Source organism: Eublepharis macularius, chromosome 9 (genome assembly GCF_028583425.1).
Source record: "Eublepharis macularius isolate TG4126 chromosome 9, MPM_Emac_v1.0, whole genome shotgun sequence".
Classification (NCBI taxonomy): domain Eukaryota; kingdom Metazoa; phylum Chordata; class Lepidosauria; order Squamata; family Eublepharidae; genus Eublepharis; species Eublepharis macularius.
In genome coordinates, this window is record NC_072798.1 from 69,708,581 (window position 1) to 69,723,929 (window position 15,349).

The 15,349-nt window shown below is 39.4% G+C and overlaps 1 protein-coding gene across 1 annotated transcript in view; it reads right to left on the bottom strand.

Moving 5' to 3' along the window:
• Positions 1-15,349, bottom strand: part of ARID2 (AT-rich interaction domain 2) — a 130,181-nt gene that overhangs the window by 47,530 nt on the left and 67,302 nt on the right. The window contains exons 4-7 of the mRNA XM_054988207.1: positions 7,658-7,791; positions 6,917-7,135; positions 4,318-4,385; positions 83-149 (exon numbers count right to left, since the gene is read on the bottom strand). Coding sequence (XP_054844182.1) covers positions 83-149; positions 4,318-4,385; positions 6,917-7,135; positions 7,658-7,791 — 488 coding nt within the window. The remainder of the gene's footprint in view (positions 1-82; positions 150-4,317; positions 4,386-6,916; positions 7,136-7,657; positions 7,792-15,349) is intronic.

A 15,349-nucleotide genomic window follows, 5' to 3' on the forward strand; every position in this document is an offset into this window, starting at 1 on the left:
TAAAAGATAAGGCATTCAAACCTTAATCACTTTTGTTTTAGATACACCAGATACAGTCGAATGCTAATTCAAGATAACTCACCTTGAGATTTGTTTCTGTCGGAAATAAGGTCGCGTACTTCATTATCTTCAACAATATCCTTCCAAAACTAAACAAAATTAAAAATATTCATATTGATTTTCTAAAGTATGAAGTTTCCTCTAGCAAGGTACTTGTCTCAACTGAAGAATCTATTGGGCAGTAATGGAAGTGTCATTTTTTAACATCCTAGTTATACAGCAAAAGATATTACATTAAAGATATAGGGCATTTTATAGTGGGGCTATAGCCTGTTCACCCCGAATAGCAGCACAGTGTGCAGGCATACAGTGATAGAATTGTGCACATCCCAAACTGCTTTATTCTGTGCCCTTTTCACATAAAATGACTCCCTCTTTTTTAGGCAAGATGTTGGCACTCTTGACTGTTTTCTTAAAACTTTCTTCCCAAGGCAACAATGCTATTTTAGCTCATTACAATCATATACTCAAAATCATTTTGTTATAAATGTGCTTTGATATTAACATTCAAAACACTTTTCCTAATGTATTCTGATTTTCCTTCCATCTTCAAATGAACGTTGCAGTCCTTGGTTCTGATCCACAAACTCCTTCAACCATATGAGGAACCATAGTACAAAGGAAGGCTTGCTCTAACAGAGGAAGATGCTTCACTTAACAGAAGTGAATAGCTGGATCCAGTCCAGTATCACTACAAGTATCATGACAAGAAAATGTTATTGATTCACACTTGGTAGGAAGTTTCGGGGGTGGCCATGTCGGTCTGTAGTAGAACAGCAAGATTTGAGTCCACTAGTACCTTAAAGACCTACAAGATTTCCAGAGCATAAGCTTGCAAGATTCATCTGATGAAGAGAACTAGATTCTTGTGTATATTCTGGAAATCTTGTTGCTGTTTAAGGTGCTACTGAACTTGGAACTTGGTAGGAAGGGGCAGGGAGGAGCACAAAAATCCCTGCATGTTAAGCCCTCGTCTACAAATTTGAAAATCAAGGCAGACTGAACAAGGTATGATAGACAGGAACAGTTCTAGCTCTGCCTCTCCTAAAGAACAACCAATGAGAACTGGTGGAATGCTGGAGCTAAGGACAGTTGGAATCCATTATGGCAGTTAGTGAGGAAGAAGGTTGTGGAGCTTCTCAAGGGTAACAACAGATAATAACTGGCTGTTAACACCTGTTAATTTATATTATAACCATCCACTGGTATAAGTATTTGAGTGTGGGGTTATTATAAGTGCACCTCTTAACAATGATATAGCTGTGTGTTTTAAATCATTAGCTTCTGTGTTCAACATCTTATTAATAAAAATGTTACTCTTTTTCTGTTTTCACTCTGGCGGTAGTGAAGTTGTTGGCTGAGGGGAAATTCAGATGAACATCAAGCATTCTGGTCACGACAAATGGGCCTAATTTAACTAAAAGGTGGCAATGTATAGATAATGTAAACTCTTAGCTCTCTTTCTCCAATAGCCCTGGCTGTAGCTGGATAAGGACTAATGAATATATGAAGCTAGCTGCCTGTCTGGTAGAGCCTCTGGGAAGAGAAGAGAGGGGATCTGGTGTGGATTTGGGTCAGGGCTCTGACTGATAACTAGAGGTTAGACAGGTGGTATATTGTGACTGCCGTTAACTGACTGTGAAGCTCAAAATCTGTATAGGGAAATTTATGGTGGGTGGCAGTATGAAAGGGGATCACACAAAGGTATACAGCAGAACAACCCAAACAGCCATGAGCCAGCCAGCCTAATCTCTTTATTGCTTATCAAAAGTACAGCAGTAGAAATAACACCACAACGATCAGCTTAATACGTTCCCTTATTTAAACATAACTGCTATATAACTTTAAGCAGGATCACTCCATCAAATAACAGAAATTTACAACATATAGATAGTTTTAGAAGCAGTGTTACCAACTGGTGGTCTTGAAGTAGGTTTTATCTTGTACTGTGGAGTGTAACATGGAGCGTAACATTTAAAAATAGAACTTTGAAATGCATCCAAGCTTATTTTTTTTTAAAGAATACATACTGGAACTACACTATTCAGACTTAACACTAAGGAACCACACACATTTAATACTATAATTCCTCAGACACAATTATCTGAACTGATGTAATTAGCCAAACAAATTATTATTTGGTACACTTCCACATGCACATTTAGGTAACAATCTTTGGCCTGCTTGACAATAAAAAAGGCCACAGGGAACAAATCCTTCCATATATCATAATGGAGTCCACCCTACACCATTCTCCCTGTCTCACAGTAGTAGTAGTAGTAGTAGTAGTAGTAGTAGTAGTAGTAGTAGTAATAACAACAACAACAACATTCGATTTATATACCGCTCTTCAGAACAACTTAATGCCCACTGAGAGCGGTTTACAAAGTATGTTATCATTATCCCCACAACAAAACATCCTGTGAGGTGGGTGGGACTGAGAGAGCTCCAAAGAACTGTGACTAGGCCAAAGTCATCCAGTTGGTTTCAAGTGGAGGAATGGGGAATCAAACCCGACTCTCCAGATTAGAGTCCCGCGCTCATGACCACTACACCAAACTGGCTCTCTTTCAGTACATACACCAAGACCCTCAACATGCCAGACTAAAAGATTCTTTCAGTTCACCAAGCTTGTGTTCATGAGGAAAACAGAAGGGGAGGGATGGACAGGGATGTGGGACATGCAGAGGGGCTTCTCATTCCCCACAACGGTCCTGTTCAGGAAGGAATTTTAAGGCATCTCCATGGACTGTTTGCTCTTTTGACTAGACTATGTTTTTATCTGTGCTCCACACCATATCATGATACACGTCCTAAATACTAGGCCTTCTATGGCATCCCACTGTAGTAACTCACACCTCCCTCTTCTTCTAACTGTATCTCTTTGTGTTGTACATACATGCATGTATATTCCAATACTTCAAACATCTGATGAAGAGGGTTCTGGCTCACAATAAATATACTAGTCTTATAGTGGCATAAGATTTCTTGTTGCTTCAGCTACAATGCAATAATATGGCTGGCTGAAAGTTGTTTTATACTGGCATTGCTACAAGCAACTGAGAAAACATGCTTCCACCCCCTAAAGTTTTAGTACACTAGTATTTCAAAAAGAGTTATAACAAGGAAAAGTCTTTGGGACAAATAATGCTTAATACTAAATTTTACCACTTTTCTACAAAGATGCACCTATATCCTTCTATTTATATTTAATTACAATGTTATCACTGTTTGACTTATTTCTTTGTGGAAAAGATTTATTACAAATTAACAATAGCTGAATGCCTGACAAGTTTAGCAAATAATGATATATGGAAAATTTGTCTTGGTTTTACTACTCCTCTACCAGTTACAGTAAATATAAATTATAAAAGCAAACAAAATTTTATTTCAGTTTCCATATTCTCAATTACTTAAAGTTACTTAAGATGTTTGATAAATTTTGCATTGTTTGCATTAAGCCATCACCATATATAATGGAACCAATTTTGCTACATATCATCGTACATTATTTGTTGTAAAATGTACACTAATAAACAATCCTAATTAGAACAGAAGCTTTAGCTCAAGTTATTTTGCTAGTCTATTAATATAGCAGATCATGCCCTCTAGTGGGTAAATTTCATTAACAAGGCCTAGTGAAAACATTTACTGCATGCAACTCTTTGGAAACAAGCTGAAGAGGGCTCATAATGCACTTGTATTTAGCACAAGCACAGATCAAATCTGGCACATGGATTTTAGTTGTGTGCTTCACTGCAATCTGAATGTAGAATGAATACTACACAATGACTTACCGTGAACATAGCATCTCTCAAGAAAAAAGGCTGAGTGACTTCTATGCACAAAGTGGTCAGGTGAAGCTCAACTGAAGTTTTATATACAAGGGGCAGCATTTTCTACCTTTTTCATAGTGAATTGTATTGACAAGAGCTTAGGAGAATCTAAATTTTGTCAATACTCAGTGAACTGATTATGTCACTACAGATATTTCCCATCTACTCCTTTTTATCTTAGATTTCTAGAAATGCAATCTTTTGAAGAGTTACTCCATTCTGTTTTACTCAGTCCCTTTACTCTAAAACTCTGGGTGCTCTCTATGCGAGCCATTCTTTCATATTCCTTTTTTTATAATATTCCAGTTTTGAGATGTTTCTGTTTTAAGACAAAATATATTGTTGGGGAACAAGTACAGTTGTAAAACTCAGAAAATATTTCTTAAAACCTTTTCTTTAAAAAAAAAACCCAAAAGATTACCTTAACAAAATCTCTATCCGTTTTCTCCTTCCATTCTTCACCAAATACAGTAGAAAATGAACCTAAAGCTATGAGTTAAAAAGCATTAAGGTTATAATTAAAGACTGTCCATAAAGCATTAACAATACCACAGAATAATTCAAACACCAGGTAATTTTGCAGTAGTGTAGCAAGCCAGCTAATGCAGTTGCAATGTACTTACTGTTCTATTGTAGCAGCAGAATTACTGTCCATTACAAGGGGTAAAATTGTTTTTTATTGTTATGTACTGTGCATTCTTCTACCTGGATCAGGATATCACAGATTATAGCAAAGAATGGAGAAGCTCTGTTTCAAGGGCAAATTCAGTATCTCAAGCAAATCACATCTAAAACTAAATGGGTCTAACTACAGTTAACTAGAATTGTAGAAAATGCTTTCTTATCAATCATGAAGAGGAAAGGAAATGCTATCCGTTATATTTACACCATAAGATAAGTACGTTTTTAAAAATTCTCAGGACAAAAATTGATGTTGACAAAAGTGTAGCTGATATGAAAACTTTGATTTTGTGCTTAAACACATTATGTAATTTCAAGGAAATCAGTTTTCTTTGCATAAAGTTGTTCATTTCTCTTGTTTTGATCTGAATTCAATATTTTGAATTTTCTTGGAAGTGATTTATGTGGCAGGTGAAATATATAGGAAAGTGAAGGGCAGAGGGATGTGCAACAAGCAAGGACATGGTTCTAAGCCACAAAGGGACAGATAATTATGGGGCACATAAATCCTAGGGCATATACAAAAAAGAGCTATTTAGGCACCTTGGTTTCTTTTCACATTGAAAAGGCATTGGCAGAACTCTGTCAGAATGAGTAAACTTAGCCTCCTCCCTTGAGGCTATGCAACAACAAAAAAAGGAAAAAAATGCCTGACAGTGCAAGATAAAATAAATGCTGGAAGGACAAAGAGGTTGAACTGAGCAGACAGTGAGGCTGTGCCATTTCTGAGCATGCGCTCTGCTCCCCAGCACTCCTAGAGGATGGAGCCAGTACCAAAAAATCCTTTTAAGCTTAGCTCTAGAAGTTCCCTGAATCAATTCTGCTCATGCTCGGTCTTCCACCAGTGTGAGGTAAAGGCTACAAATAAGTCATACATACAACTGAAAATCTTACATATACCTGTATGTGAACTGAACAGCATTCTTACACTTACTCTAAAATCTGCTGACTAGAACCTAGGTCTGCAAATGAAAAAGCAATATGGAATATATTTTAGGAAACTTGTGAAAAAAGGTTTTATCAGATTTTACATAATCTTTTTGCATAGCACTTCTAGAGTTTGTTTTCTGTGGAGTGGTAGATAAATTAGAAAAATGAATTTATTTATTTTAATACGTTTTTTTCTACAATGAAGATGGTGGTGTCCTCCATATGTTACATATAGGAAGTGCTGAACAATCTTCAGCTGGTAAATGGCTGGCTGAAACTCTCAAATTAAATACAACAATGAATTAAACTTGGATTTGATGGAAAGGGTTAAGAAAAGAATTAGTCCATCTCAATGCAGATACTGGTATGAAGATATAATGGCACACATTTGACTATTATGCTAAGTGTTTCAGGAACAAAATGAGCAACAGTTCTCATTTAACATTCAGATTGCAAAACTAACCCACTAGTTTATTAATTCCTATTTTCTACATCCTAGCCAATATTTGGCAAAGTCTTGTATCTAGACACTGTCCAGCACTAAACAGAGTATAGCTGCACCTGTCTATGAAGCACAAAGAATGCTTAAAATAAACTTATATGAAATGCAGGAATGAACCCTGTGGATCCATTCTACTAAAGGATGTGTTTTTTCCTCCCATGGAAGGTACCTTCTCCTGATGAAAGAGTTTCTTCTGCAAGACGCTCCTTCTGTCAAAGGAAAATTATTTACTTTATTTGTAGCCTGACTTTTTCAGTGAGACTGAAGGCAAATTGGTATAAAGAAAAAATGCTTCCACTAGTGGAAGGAATCCATGAGATCCAACCCACAAAGCACCGTGATGGAATTCAAACAGAAAAAAGTGACATTCATATCAAAAATACCCAAATCACACCATGTAAAAGGTCAGGCAACAAAAGCATATTTAAATCTTTCTATTTTAGGTTGCAGTCTTCAGAATCCTGGAAGCATGCACTCTAGAATTCCACAGAATCAATCAAACATCCTGGCTCTCAACAGAACAATGCTAAGTACTGAAGGACTGGGTCAAAAACAGGTAGAGTTCCTAAAGTAACAGAATCTTGTCAACTCAGTCTTTGACCTCTGTGAATCATCCCATCAGTAGAGGATGAAATCTATGGACAATAATGTTTGGCTTGCATACAAGTTCCTGTACTTTGAGTACTGATACTGCATATATAAGGCAGTTTCTAACAAGGCATGCACTTCATTGCCCAGAAATAGAATATTTGCATATATTCTACATATAATACACACAAACTACAGGTAGGTTAAAAATAGAAAAGACAAGAGCATACTTGAACAGCAAATAAGAGACTGCTACTAAACAGCAGTTATAACAATATACATTTATTTTTTAGAAGGATATACGTAATCATAAACTTACTGTCATCAAATACCCCAGCATTAGCTAGCAGTAAAGTGATGATTTTGGGGTCCTTTTCAAGCTGCATAACATGTTTACTTTCATTTGATAGAAGAGTGCACACATTAATAGCAAAGTCCACTTCATTTGGGAGTCCAGATAACAGAGAAAGCACCAGTTTATTATAGTCATTTGGTGAATTAAAGTCCATAGATAATCCATAACTTTGACGAAGAAAATCTGTATATAAAGGCAAAAGTACACCTTTAGTAACATACAACTACAAGTCTTGAGCCATTCAGCTCATAGGAATCAGAAATGACAGGGTGTCCACATGAAACATTTATAGGTACAGCTTCCAAATGAAATCACATAATGTAAGACAGTTTTTTGCATATCGTAAAGCAACTAACAAAGTTTATTACAGCAAAAAAGTGCGTTCCGGGGAATCTGAAAAGCCTCATGTTGTGCAAAAGATAGAATGTGACATTGGGCAAACTTGGAATTATAGTATTGACGATATTCTCTGGGCTACAAGGAGTACTCATGTTGAAGTGGAATTTGGATTGTAAAAATAAACTTTAAAAAAAAAATTTAAATACATTTTTGGCTATGTTCTATTCAATAAAACTTTATTATTATACATGTTTTCATTCAATATTTATTGTGATTCTAAGTTGTAAAGGATTCATGATTTAAAGTTGTGAAAGTGTCATGTGGACACTCTGTATTACTAAAATTCACTAGTATGTCAAAGTATACCTGACACGCTGTGCTGCTGATAATTATACGAAGATGGAATTGCACCTATAGGAAGTTGTGGCTTTGGATTGCCCGGCTGTACTTCATCATCATCCTCTCCAAAGTGATGTACTTTTTCATACTTTTCTAGATAACTGAAAAGAACAGTAAAGATTTTTCAATATACTCAACTCCATGCTGTATTAACCACGTTGCAAGAAACTGTAACTTGGTAATTGTAACTTACTTCCATTTTAGAAACTTACTGAACAAATCTTTAGCACTTTGGCTGAAGACTAAATATACAGAATTAAAATAGTCTTCCAGAGTATTAAGTCTGGTTTGGACGATACTATCCTATTAAGAAACAGATTCTGTATTTGATTTTCACTGCATTGCAGGCCAATCAATCTAATTATAAACTTTTCGTTAAAAAACTTCACTGCAGCAATTAACTTTTAATAGATACATTTAGAGGTGGGGTTGTTGACTACATCCTTTATAGAAGCAGATAGCCATGTTCTTAACTTAAGTAGTGATATTCAAGGTCAATGGGAATTAAATCAAAGATATGAACAAAACCTTCATTATTTATTCCAGTCATACCCTGGCTTAATTCACTGTTTAATCTGACTGTATAAAACATCTATAAGCAGCACAAAAATCAATGCCTACTTCCAAAACGAGATACCTTTTTTTAAAAAATCACCAGAACTCCCAAACAACCTAACCAACAAATATAGGATTAGTTCAGGTTACCCTCTAAGTCATAGTTTGGGGGATCAGGAATGTGCTGTGGATATTCCCTTTTACCTTTGATGCACAGATTCCCTCTAAAGGCAGTTTACGATTTGAAAATTACGTTCAAACTATGGTTTCAAATCACGGAGCTTTAACACTAACTATTACTCATCCAACTCAGATGTCATAGACCATGGTTAGGGGAAACCCAGAAACAGAGGGAAAATCAGTGTGTCAGGTAAGAGAAAGACTGAATGGGGATCATACAAGGCCATGACTAGACATGGGCACGAACAGCATTACAAACACAAAAAAGCCCTCGTAAACAGGCTCTTCGTGAGGCCCCATTCCAAATGAACAGGCGGTCCTTGGAAGCCTCGTTCCTTGCTGTTTGTTGCTGTTCATCAAGCCAGACAGTCTGGCACCCATGAACAGCGTACATGTTTGTGACAGCATCATGTTCGTCAATGTTCATTATTCGTGGACAGCAACGAACCACGAACAGCGTGTTTGGGTTTTTTTCGCGTTCGTGCCCATGTCTAGCCATGACACATATGCAGTCCAAACATGGCATCTGAAGTAGGCTATATAGTCTGCACCCTCTAAATTGGTTCAATGGAAAAGAAAGCCACCCTCAACAGAAACATCTTGCAGTTGTGAAACAGTCTTAACCTGCAATCCTATGCACATTTATATGGATATAGTTACACACTTATATCTGAGTAAACAAGCATAGGATCAGGTTCCTAGTGTCAAAAAAAGTCCTCACTATCTTAGAAAATACAGCAGGGAAAAGGTAGTCTTTGGGGGCCCAAGGCATTTCTTCCTAAGGCAAAGCCTGCACTTTTAATTGTGCCCAAAGGGATTCAAGAAGCCAGCACAAACTCTAGAGCACTGGATAATGTTTCCAAAGATCCACTCCCATCAAAATGCAAATCATGGTACAGTGAATCTCTTACTCCTTAAGATGCCACAAGACTCATTTTATTTATTCTTTGAAAATTTCCCCACCGAAACCGATGGTTCATAGTGGAAACAAATATATCTAATGAACAGATAGCATTTATTTTAATGTTTTGTAAGATTTATATCCCATGCTCACTCTGAAGAGCCTAAGGTGCCTCCTCCAACTTGTGGTTCTTCATCCACCAGAAAAGCCATAAATTGGAGGAACTCTCCTTAGATTGGAGAAAGGCTGTAAACTTGAGCAAAACGGAAAGATATGGTATAGATCATTCAATAAACTAATACATTTTGCTCAGTGGAGTGGTATGATAGTATCACTGCATGAGTCTTAGGAAATCTCCAAGCCATGATATCCGCATACTGATTGTGACAGATAACCAGGCATTTTCAGACAATTCTCCAGTACAACTGATTAAAACTATCCCATCATAAACACCATTCTTCTAATGACTGTTTCTGAGGTAACCTACCCCTTCAAAATTCCGTTCAAAAGTATTTTGTATAAGCAACATAAAGGAAGATGTGCATTCTTGTGTCACATACACAATAATAATATGTAGCATTTTTATCATTTTACATGTTGCTTGCTTTATTTTATATCAATTCTTGCTTCATTTTTCTTGCTTTATTTTGTATCAATTCTAAGAATGAAACAGCTTGAAACAAGCATGAAAACATGTTAAAAAACAGGCTTCAAGAAAATTAAAAACTTGATTCCCCATTCTTCCATGTAAACCTGCTATGTGACTTGGGGCCAATCACAAACTTTTAGCCTAACTTACCTCACAGGGTTCTTGTTAGAATAAAAGGAAGGAGAGGAGAATGCTCCTCTTTGGGTCACCACTGGGGAAAAAAGGTAGGGAGTAAATGAAGTAAATAAATAAAAATCCAAATGTTTCCCTAAAAAGGAGATGGATTTCCCTGAAGAGAAACTCCCCAAGAGACTCAGGTGTCACACAGGGAAGACATTCTGATTCCATGAATGAGTAAGCCACAAAGTATCCTCTAAAGACTAGCATGAGGGAAGATATCAGAGGAGCTGATCCTTCAGGTACTTTGGGCTCAAAATATTTATTTTATTTATATAATTTTTCTCCTTTCTGGCTTTCAAGGATCTCAGACAGCCTATAGTTTCCTCACCATTCCAATATATTCCATTTCCCAGAAACAATTCTGTGGAGTTTAGCTTGAGAGAAAGACTCGCTCAAAATTACATGGTGAGCTTCAGAGCAGACTGGGGATGTGAACCCAGGTAATACCTGGATTTTTTGGGTTTAAAGATTAGAATCAGGACTCAGAAGTGAGGCTGGAAGCATACAGGTACCCAGTGCCAATTTTCAAAATTGGTGTAAGACTGTTCTCTAGTGGCCACCAGTCACATACCTTCAGAACATTTTACATTAGCTGTTGTTTCCAAACTCTTTTCAAAGACAGCTCTGCGTGGAGTACACTAATCCAACATTTACTTTTCATTCAATGGCTCTAAGCACAATTCAACAACATCTCCAGCACAACATCTCCAGCAGAAATCTCAATGAAACATCAGCAGAGCTCCTATGGAAAGAGTAGTCATTCCATATTCTTGGTGGATCAAGCCTTTCACCTCCAGCACTGCCTGTTATACTTTTAACAGTAGCCAGTACAACGAGTGGGCATGATTTCTGTGAACGCGTTTGTCATTTAAAAGCATCACCACATTTAGCAAGTTTTCAAGGGTATTTATTTACTTCATTTGTACTTCACATTTCTCCCCTCTCCTCTTCACAGCAATCCTGTGAGGTAGATTAGGCTGAGTGTGTGTGACTGGCCCAAGGCCACCCAGGAAGCTTCCATGACAGAGTGGGGATTCAAACCTGGGTGTCCTGGATCCTAGTCTTATACTCTAACCACTACACCACACTCACTCTCACTAGCTGTGAAAGCCAAGAAAGAAAAGGGGTATGGGCTGTTCAGGAAACATTGCTTTCAATAGGTTGTTTGCCTTTAGTGATGTTAGCATGATCGGCTATATATTGTTGTGATGTCACCATGCTGGGACTAAGAAATTTTGGGGTCATTCAAATCAAGTAATGAGGGCAACAAGGCAGCAGTACTAATAACCTCTTAACTGAGTTGCAATTAACATCTTGCAATAGTAAAATATCTCTTAACAAATCTGTAATGGACAAGTCATCTTAGCAAGGAGCTCTGGTTCAATACAGCAACTCAGCCATAAAAGTTTATCATAAATGTTAACAACAATATTTTAATGAAGAAATAAAATCATGTAATGTTTTAGATTAAAGTCACAAGTTTTTATTTAAAAACATAATGGTTCTTTTGCCCTGATCAGAATAGCCCAGACTATCCTGAACTGGTAAGATCTTGGAATCTAAGCAGAATTGGCTCAGGTTAGTACCCAGATGGGAGACCACCAAGGAAGACCGCTGTCACTATGCAAAGGTAGGCAATGAGAAGCCACCTCTGTTAGTCTTTTGCCTTGAAACTCCTAGCAGGAGTCACCATAAACCAGCTGTGACTTGATGGCATTTTATGCACTAGCCTGGTTCTTTTATGCAGTTGTAATTAATATTCAGAAGTTATTCTGATATAGTTGTTATATCTTAGGAACCAGCCAGTTAACAGGCGAATGGAAACCTAGGGTTATTCAACACCCTGGGCTTGTGTCCCCATAATGGTGAAAATCTGTTGACCACATGTTCCCCCCACCCATCAGCAGTATAAATTCCCTCCATCAGCCTTGGTCTTGGCATATTTATCTAAAACTGTAGATCCACACTTTAACTTACAAGGAGGTTATCAACGTAAAACAATATTCATTAGCACATAACAACAAACTGACCATAAATCCTGAACAGCAGCTTCCTTATCAACAATTTTAATTCCCAGGGCCTTGCAAATACTGATTTTATTGAGGGTGAGTGGGTTCTGTGTAGCTTGCTAGAGAGTGGTTCTGGTTAAGTTCTGTGTAGGGCTGTTGGGGGCTGAGTGAATTGCTGTCGTTTGCTGCTGGTTGCTGCTGCTCTTGGTTACAAGCCCCGCCCCCTACTGTCCTGGGGCCCTGCTGGGCTAGGCAGGAAGTGACCTTTTGAAACAAAAGGCTCCTCCTCACAAGAGGGCGAGAGCTAAAGGGCTCTTGGCCTGTGGCTCTTAGCCTGGGGGACCCGAAACTCTGCTGAAAGTACTCTGGGTATATATTTGGAAGGCAATCATGTCTACTGAAGCCTCCTTCGCAGTCACCTGCATGGAGTGTGCCATGTTTGTTTTCCTCCTAGAAGAGAAGATGTAGTTCACTTGCCAGAAGTGTAAGTTGGTCAGACTTTTGGAAGAAAAAGTTCAGAGCCTGGAGGAGAGGATCACCACCCTTCAGGAGATCAAGGAGGGGGAGGATTTTATTGACAAGAGCCTGGGGGCTCTGCACAGCCAAGAAGAGGAAAGTCAAGGAGAAGAAGAGTCCATCTCCCTTCTGAGCCTCCTCTCAGATCTACGGTACAAACCCGAAGACGTCAATGATGAAGACGCTCTGGTCCACTTGAGCTCAAGAATCATTTTGAAGTGCTAGAGATGGTGACGGAGATGAGAGTGGAAGGAGAACTGCAAAGACCTGGAAGAGGGTGTGCAGAGGACATGGGGCCACACGGAAGTGGAAAAAAACGGAAGGTGGTAGTCGTCGGGGACTCTTTGCTCAGGGGTATGGAATGCCATGTCTCTGGCCAGATCCCCTATTCCGAGAGATGTGTTGCTTGCTGGGGGCCAGAATTCAGGATATTACCGACCGGCTACCGAAACTCATCAAGCCTGCTGATAAATACCCATTTGTGCTGATTCATGTGGGAACTTATGACACGGCTGTGAATACCGTCGCAAGAATTAAAGAGGATTATGAAGCTCTTGGAAGGCAGTTGAAGACATTGGGGGCTCAGCTGGTATTCTCTTCTATCCTTCCAGTCATAGGAAGAGGAACGCGCAGGGAGCGGACCATACGTGAGGTGAATCGTTGGCTGAGACGGTGGTGCCAGCAGGAGCGCTTTGGGTTCTGGAACCATGGGATAGGTTTTCTTAGAGAAGGCCTTCTAGCACATGATGGGGAAGAAAACTTTGGAACGAACCTGGAGAACATCAGGAGAGCTTTAAACTGATGCCGCAAGGAGAAGAGGATAATCGACATGGTGATTTCAATGATGAAGTGAAAACAGTGGGGATCCACCTAGGTAGGACAGGTCAAACAAAGGCACAAGGCTACAAGTGTATATATACCAATGTCCAAAGTATGGGTAATAAGAAAGAAGAGCTTGAGCTTCTATTGCAAACAGAGGGCTACGATATAGTAGGAATTACTGAGACTTGGTGGGATGATTCCCATGACTGGAATGTGCTAGTGGATGGGTATGAGTTGTTCAAGAAAAACCGGAAGAATAGAAGAGGAGGTGGAGTGGCGTTGTATGTGAGAAGAGGACTTGATTGTCAAGAAGTTATGGAGAATGGGGTGGACAGCCCAGTGGAAAGCATATGGGTAAAAATAAGGGGAGGAAGGACAAAGGGTATTATTGTTGGAGTCTGCTACAGACCACCTGACCAGCGAGAAGAAACGGATGCTGCCCTCTTTGAACAGATTGGTAGAGCATCCAGACATCAGAACCTTGTAATTATGGGTGACTTCAACTTCCCCGATGTGTGCTGGGAGACAGGCTCAGCAAAGCGTCATGAATCACGCAATTTCCTGACCTGCCTGGCCGATAACTTCCTTTTTCAAAAGGTGGAGGAAGCTACAAGGGGCTTGGCCATACTAGACTTGATATTAACCAACAGGGAAGAATTGGTAGATGAGATGAAGGTGGTGGGGACCCTTAGGGGGAAGTGACCATGTCCTCCTTGAATTCCAGTTGCTGTAGGGGGCCAAGGAAGTTCGTAGCCAGACTCGTAGGTTAGATTTTCGTAGGGCCAACTTCGATGAACTCAGAGGCTTGATGAGTGTCATTCCATGGGGGAGTGTGCTGGAAGGGAAAGGAGCGAGTGAAGGGTGGGCTCTTCTCAAACATGAGCTTTTGCAAGCTCAAGCCCTCACTATCCCAGCAAGATGGAAACATGGTAAGGGCTCCAAGAAACCAATGTGGATGTACAGAGAGCTCCAGAATAAGCTAAGGGAGAAAAAGGAAATGTTCCGGAAATGGAGAGAAGGACAGACCTCTAAAGAGGAGTATATGAGGGTTACTAGGTACTGCAGATCAGCCATCAGAGAGGCCAAAGCTCAGTACGACCTGGGTCTGGCCAGGAGGGCTCGCTACAATAAGAAAAACTTCTACAGATATGTGAGAAGCAAACGCAAGATAAAAGAGGCAATTGGACCGCTGTTGGGAGTAGATGGAGAAACTCTGATGCAGGACAGAGAAAAAGCAGACAGGCTTAATGACTTTTTTGCCTCTGTTTTCTCCCTGAAGAACTCAGGCACATCTAGAGATAGTAGAAAATGTGGCAGGGCACCTGAGTGGCTAGTTGACATTGACAGAGAGGTTGTAGAGAGGCATCTGGCTGCACTGGATGAATACAAATCCCCTGGGCCGGATGGGGTGCACCCAAGAGTGCTGAAAGAACTTTCTAGAGAACTTGCAGAACCCCTGCCCATCATCTTCAAGGCCTTCTGGAGGACTGGGGATGTGCCACAAGATTGGAGAAGAGCGAATGTTATCCCAATCTTTAAGAAAGGGAAGAAGGATGACCCGGGAAACTACAGGCCGATCAGTCTGACTTCTGTTGCTGGGAAGATATTAGAACAGATTTTAAAGGGATCAATCTGTAAGCATCTGAAGGACCGCTCAGTGATCCAGGGAAGTCAGCATGGTATTATCCCTAACAGATCTTGCCAGACCAACCTGGTTTCCTTCTTTGATCGAGTGACCAGCTTACTGGATCAGGGGAACTCTATTGACGTGATTTATCTGGATTTCAGTAAAGCTTTTGATAAGGTCCCCCATGACATTCTGATGGGCAAACTGGAAGACTGTGGAC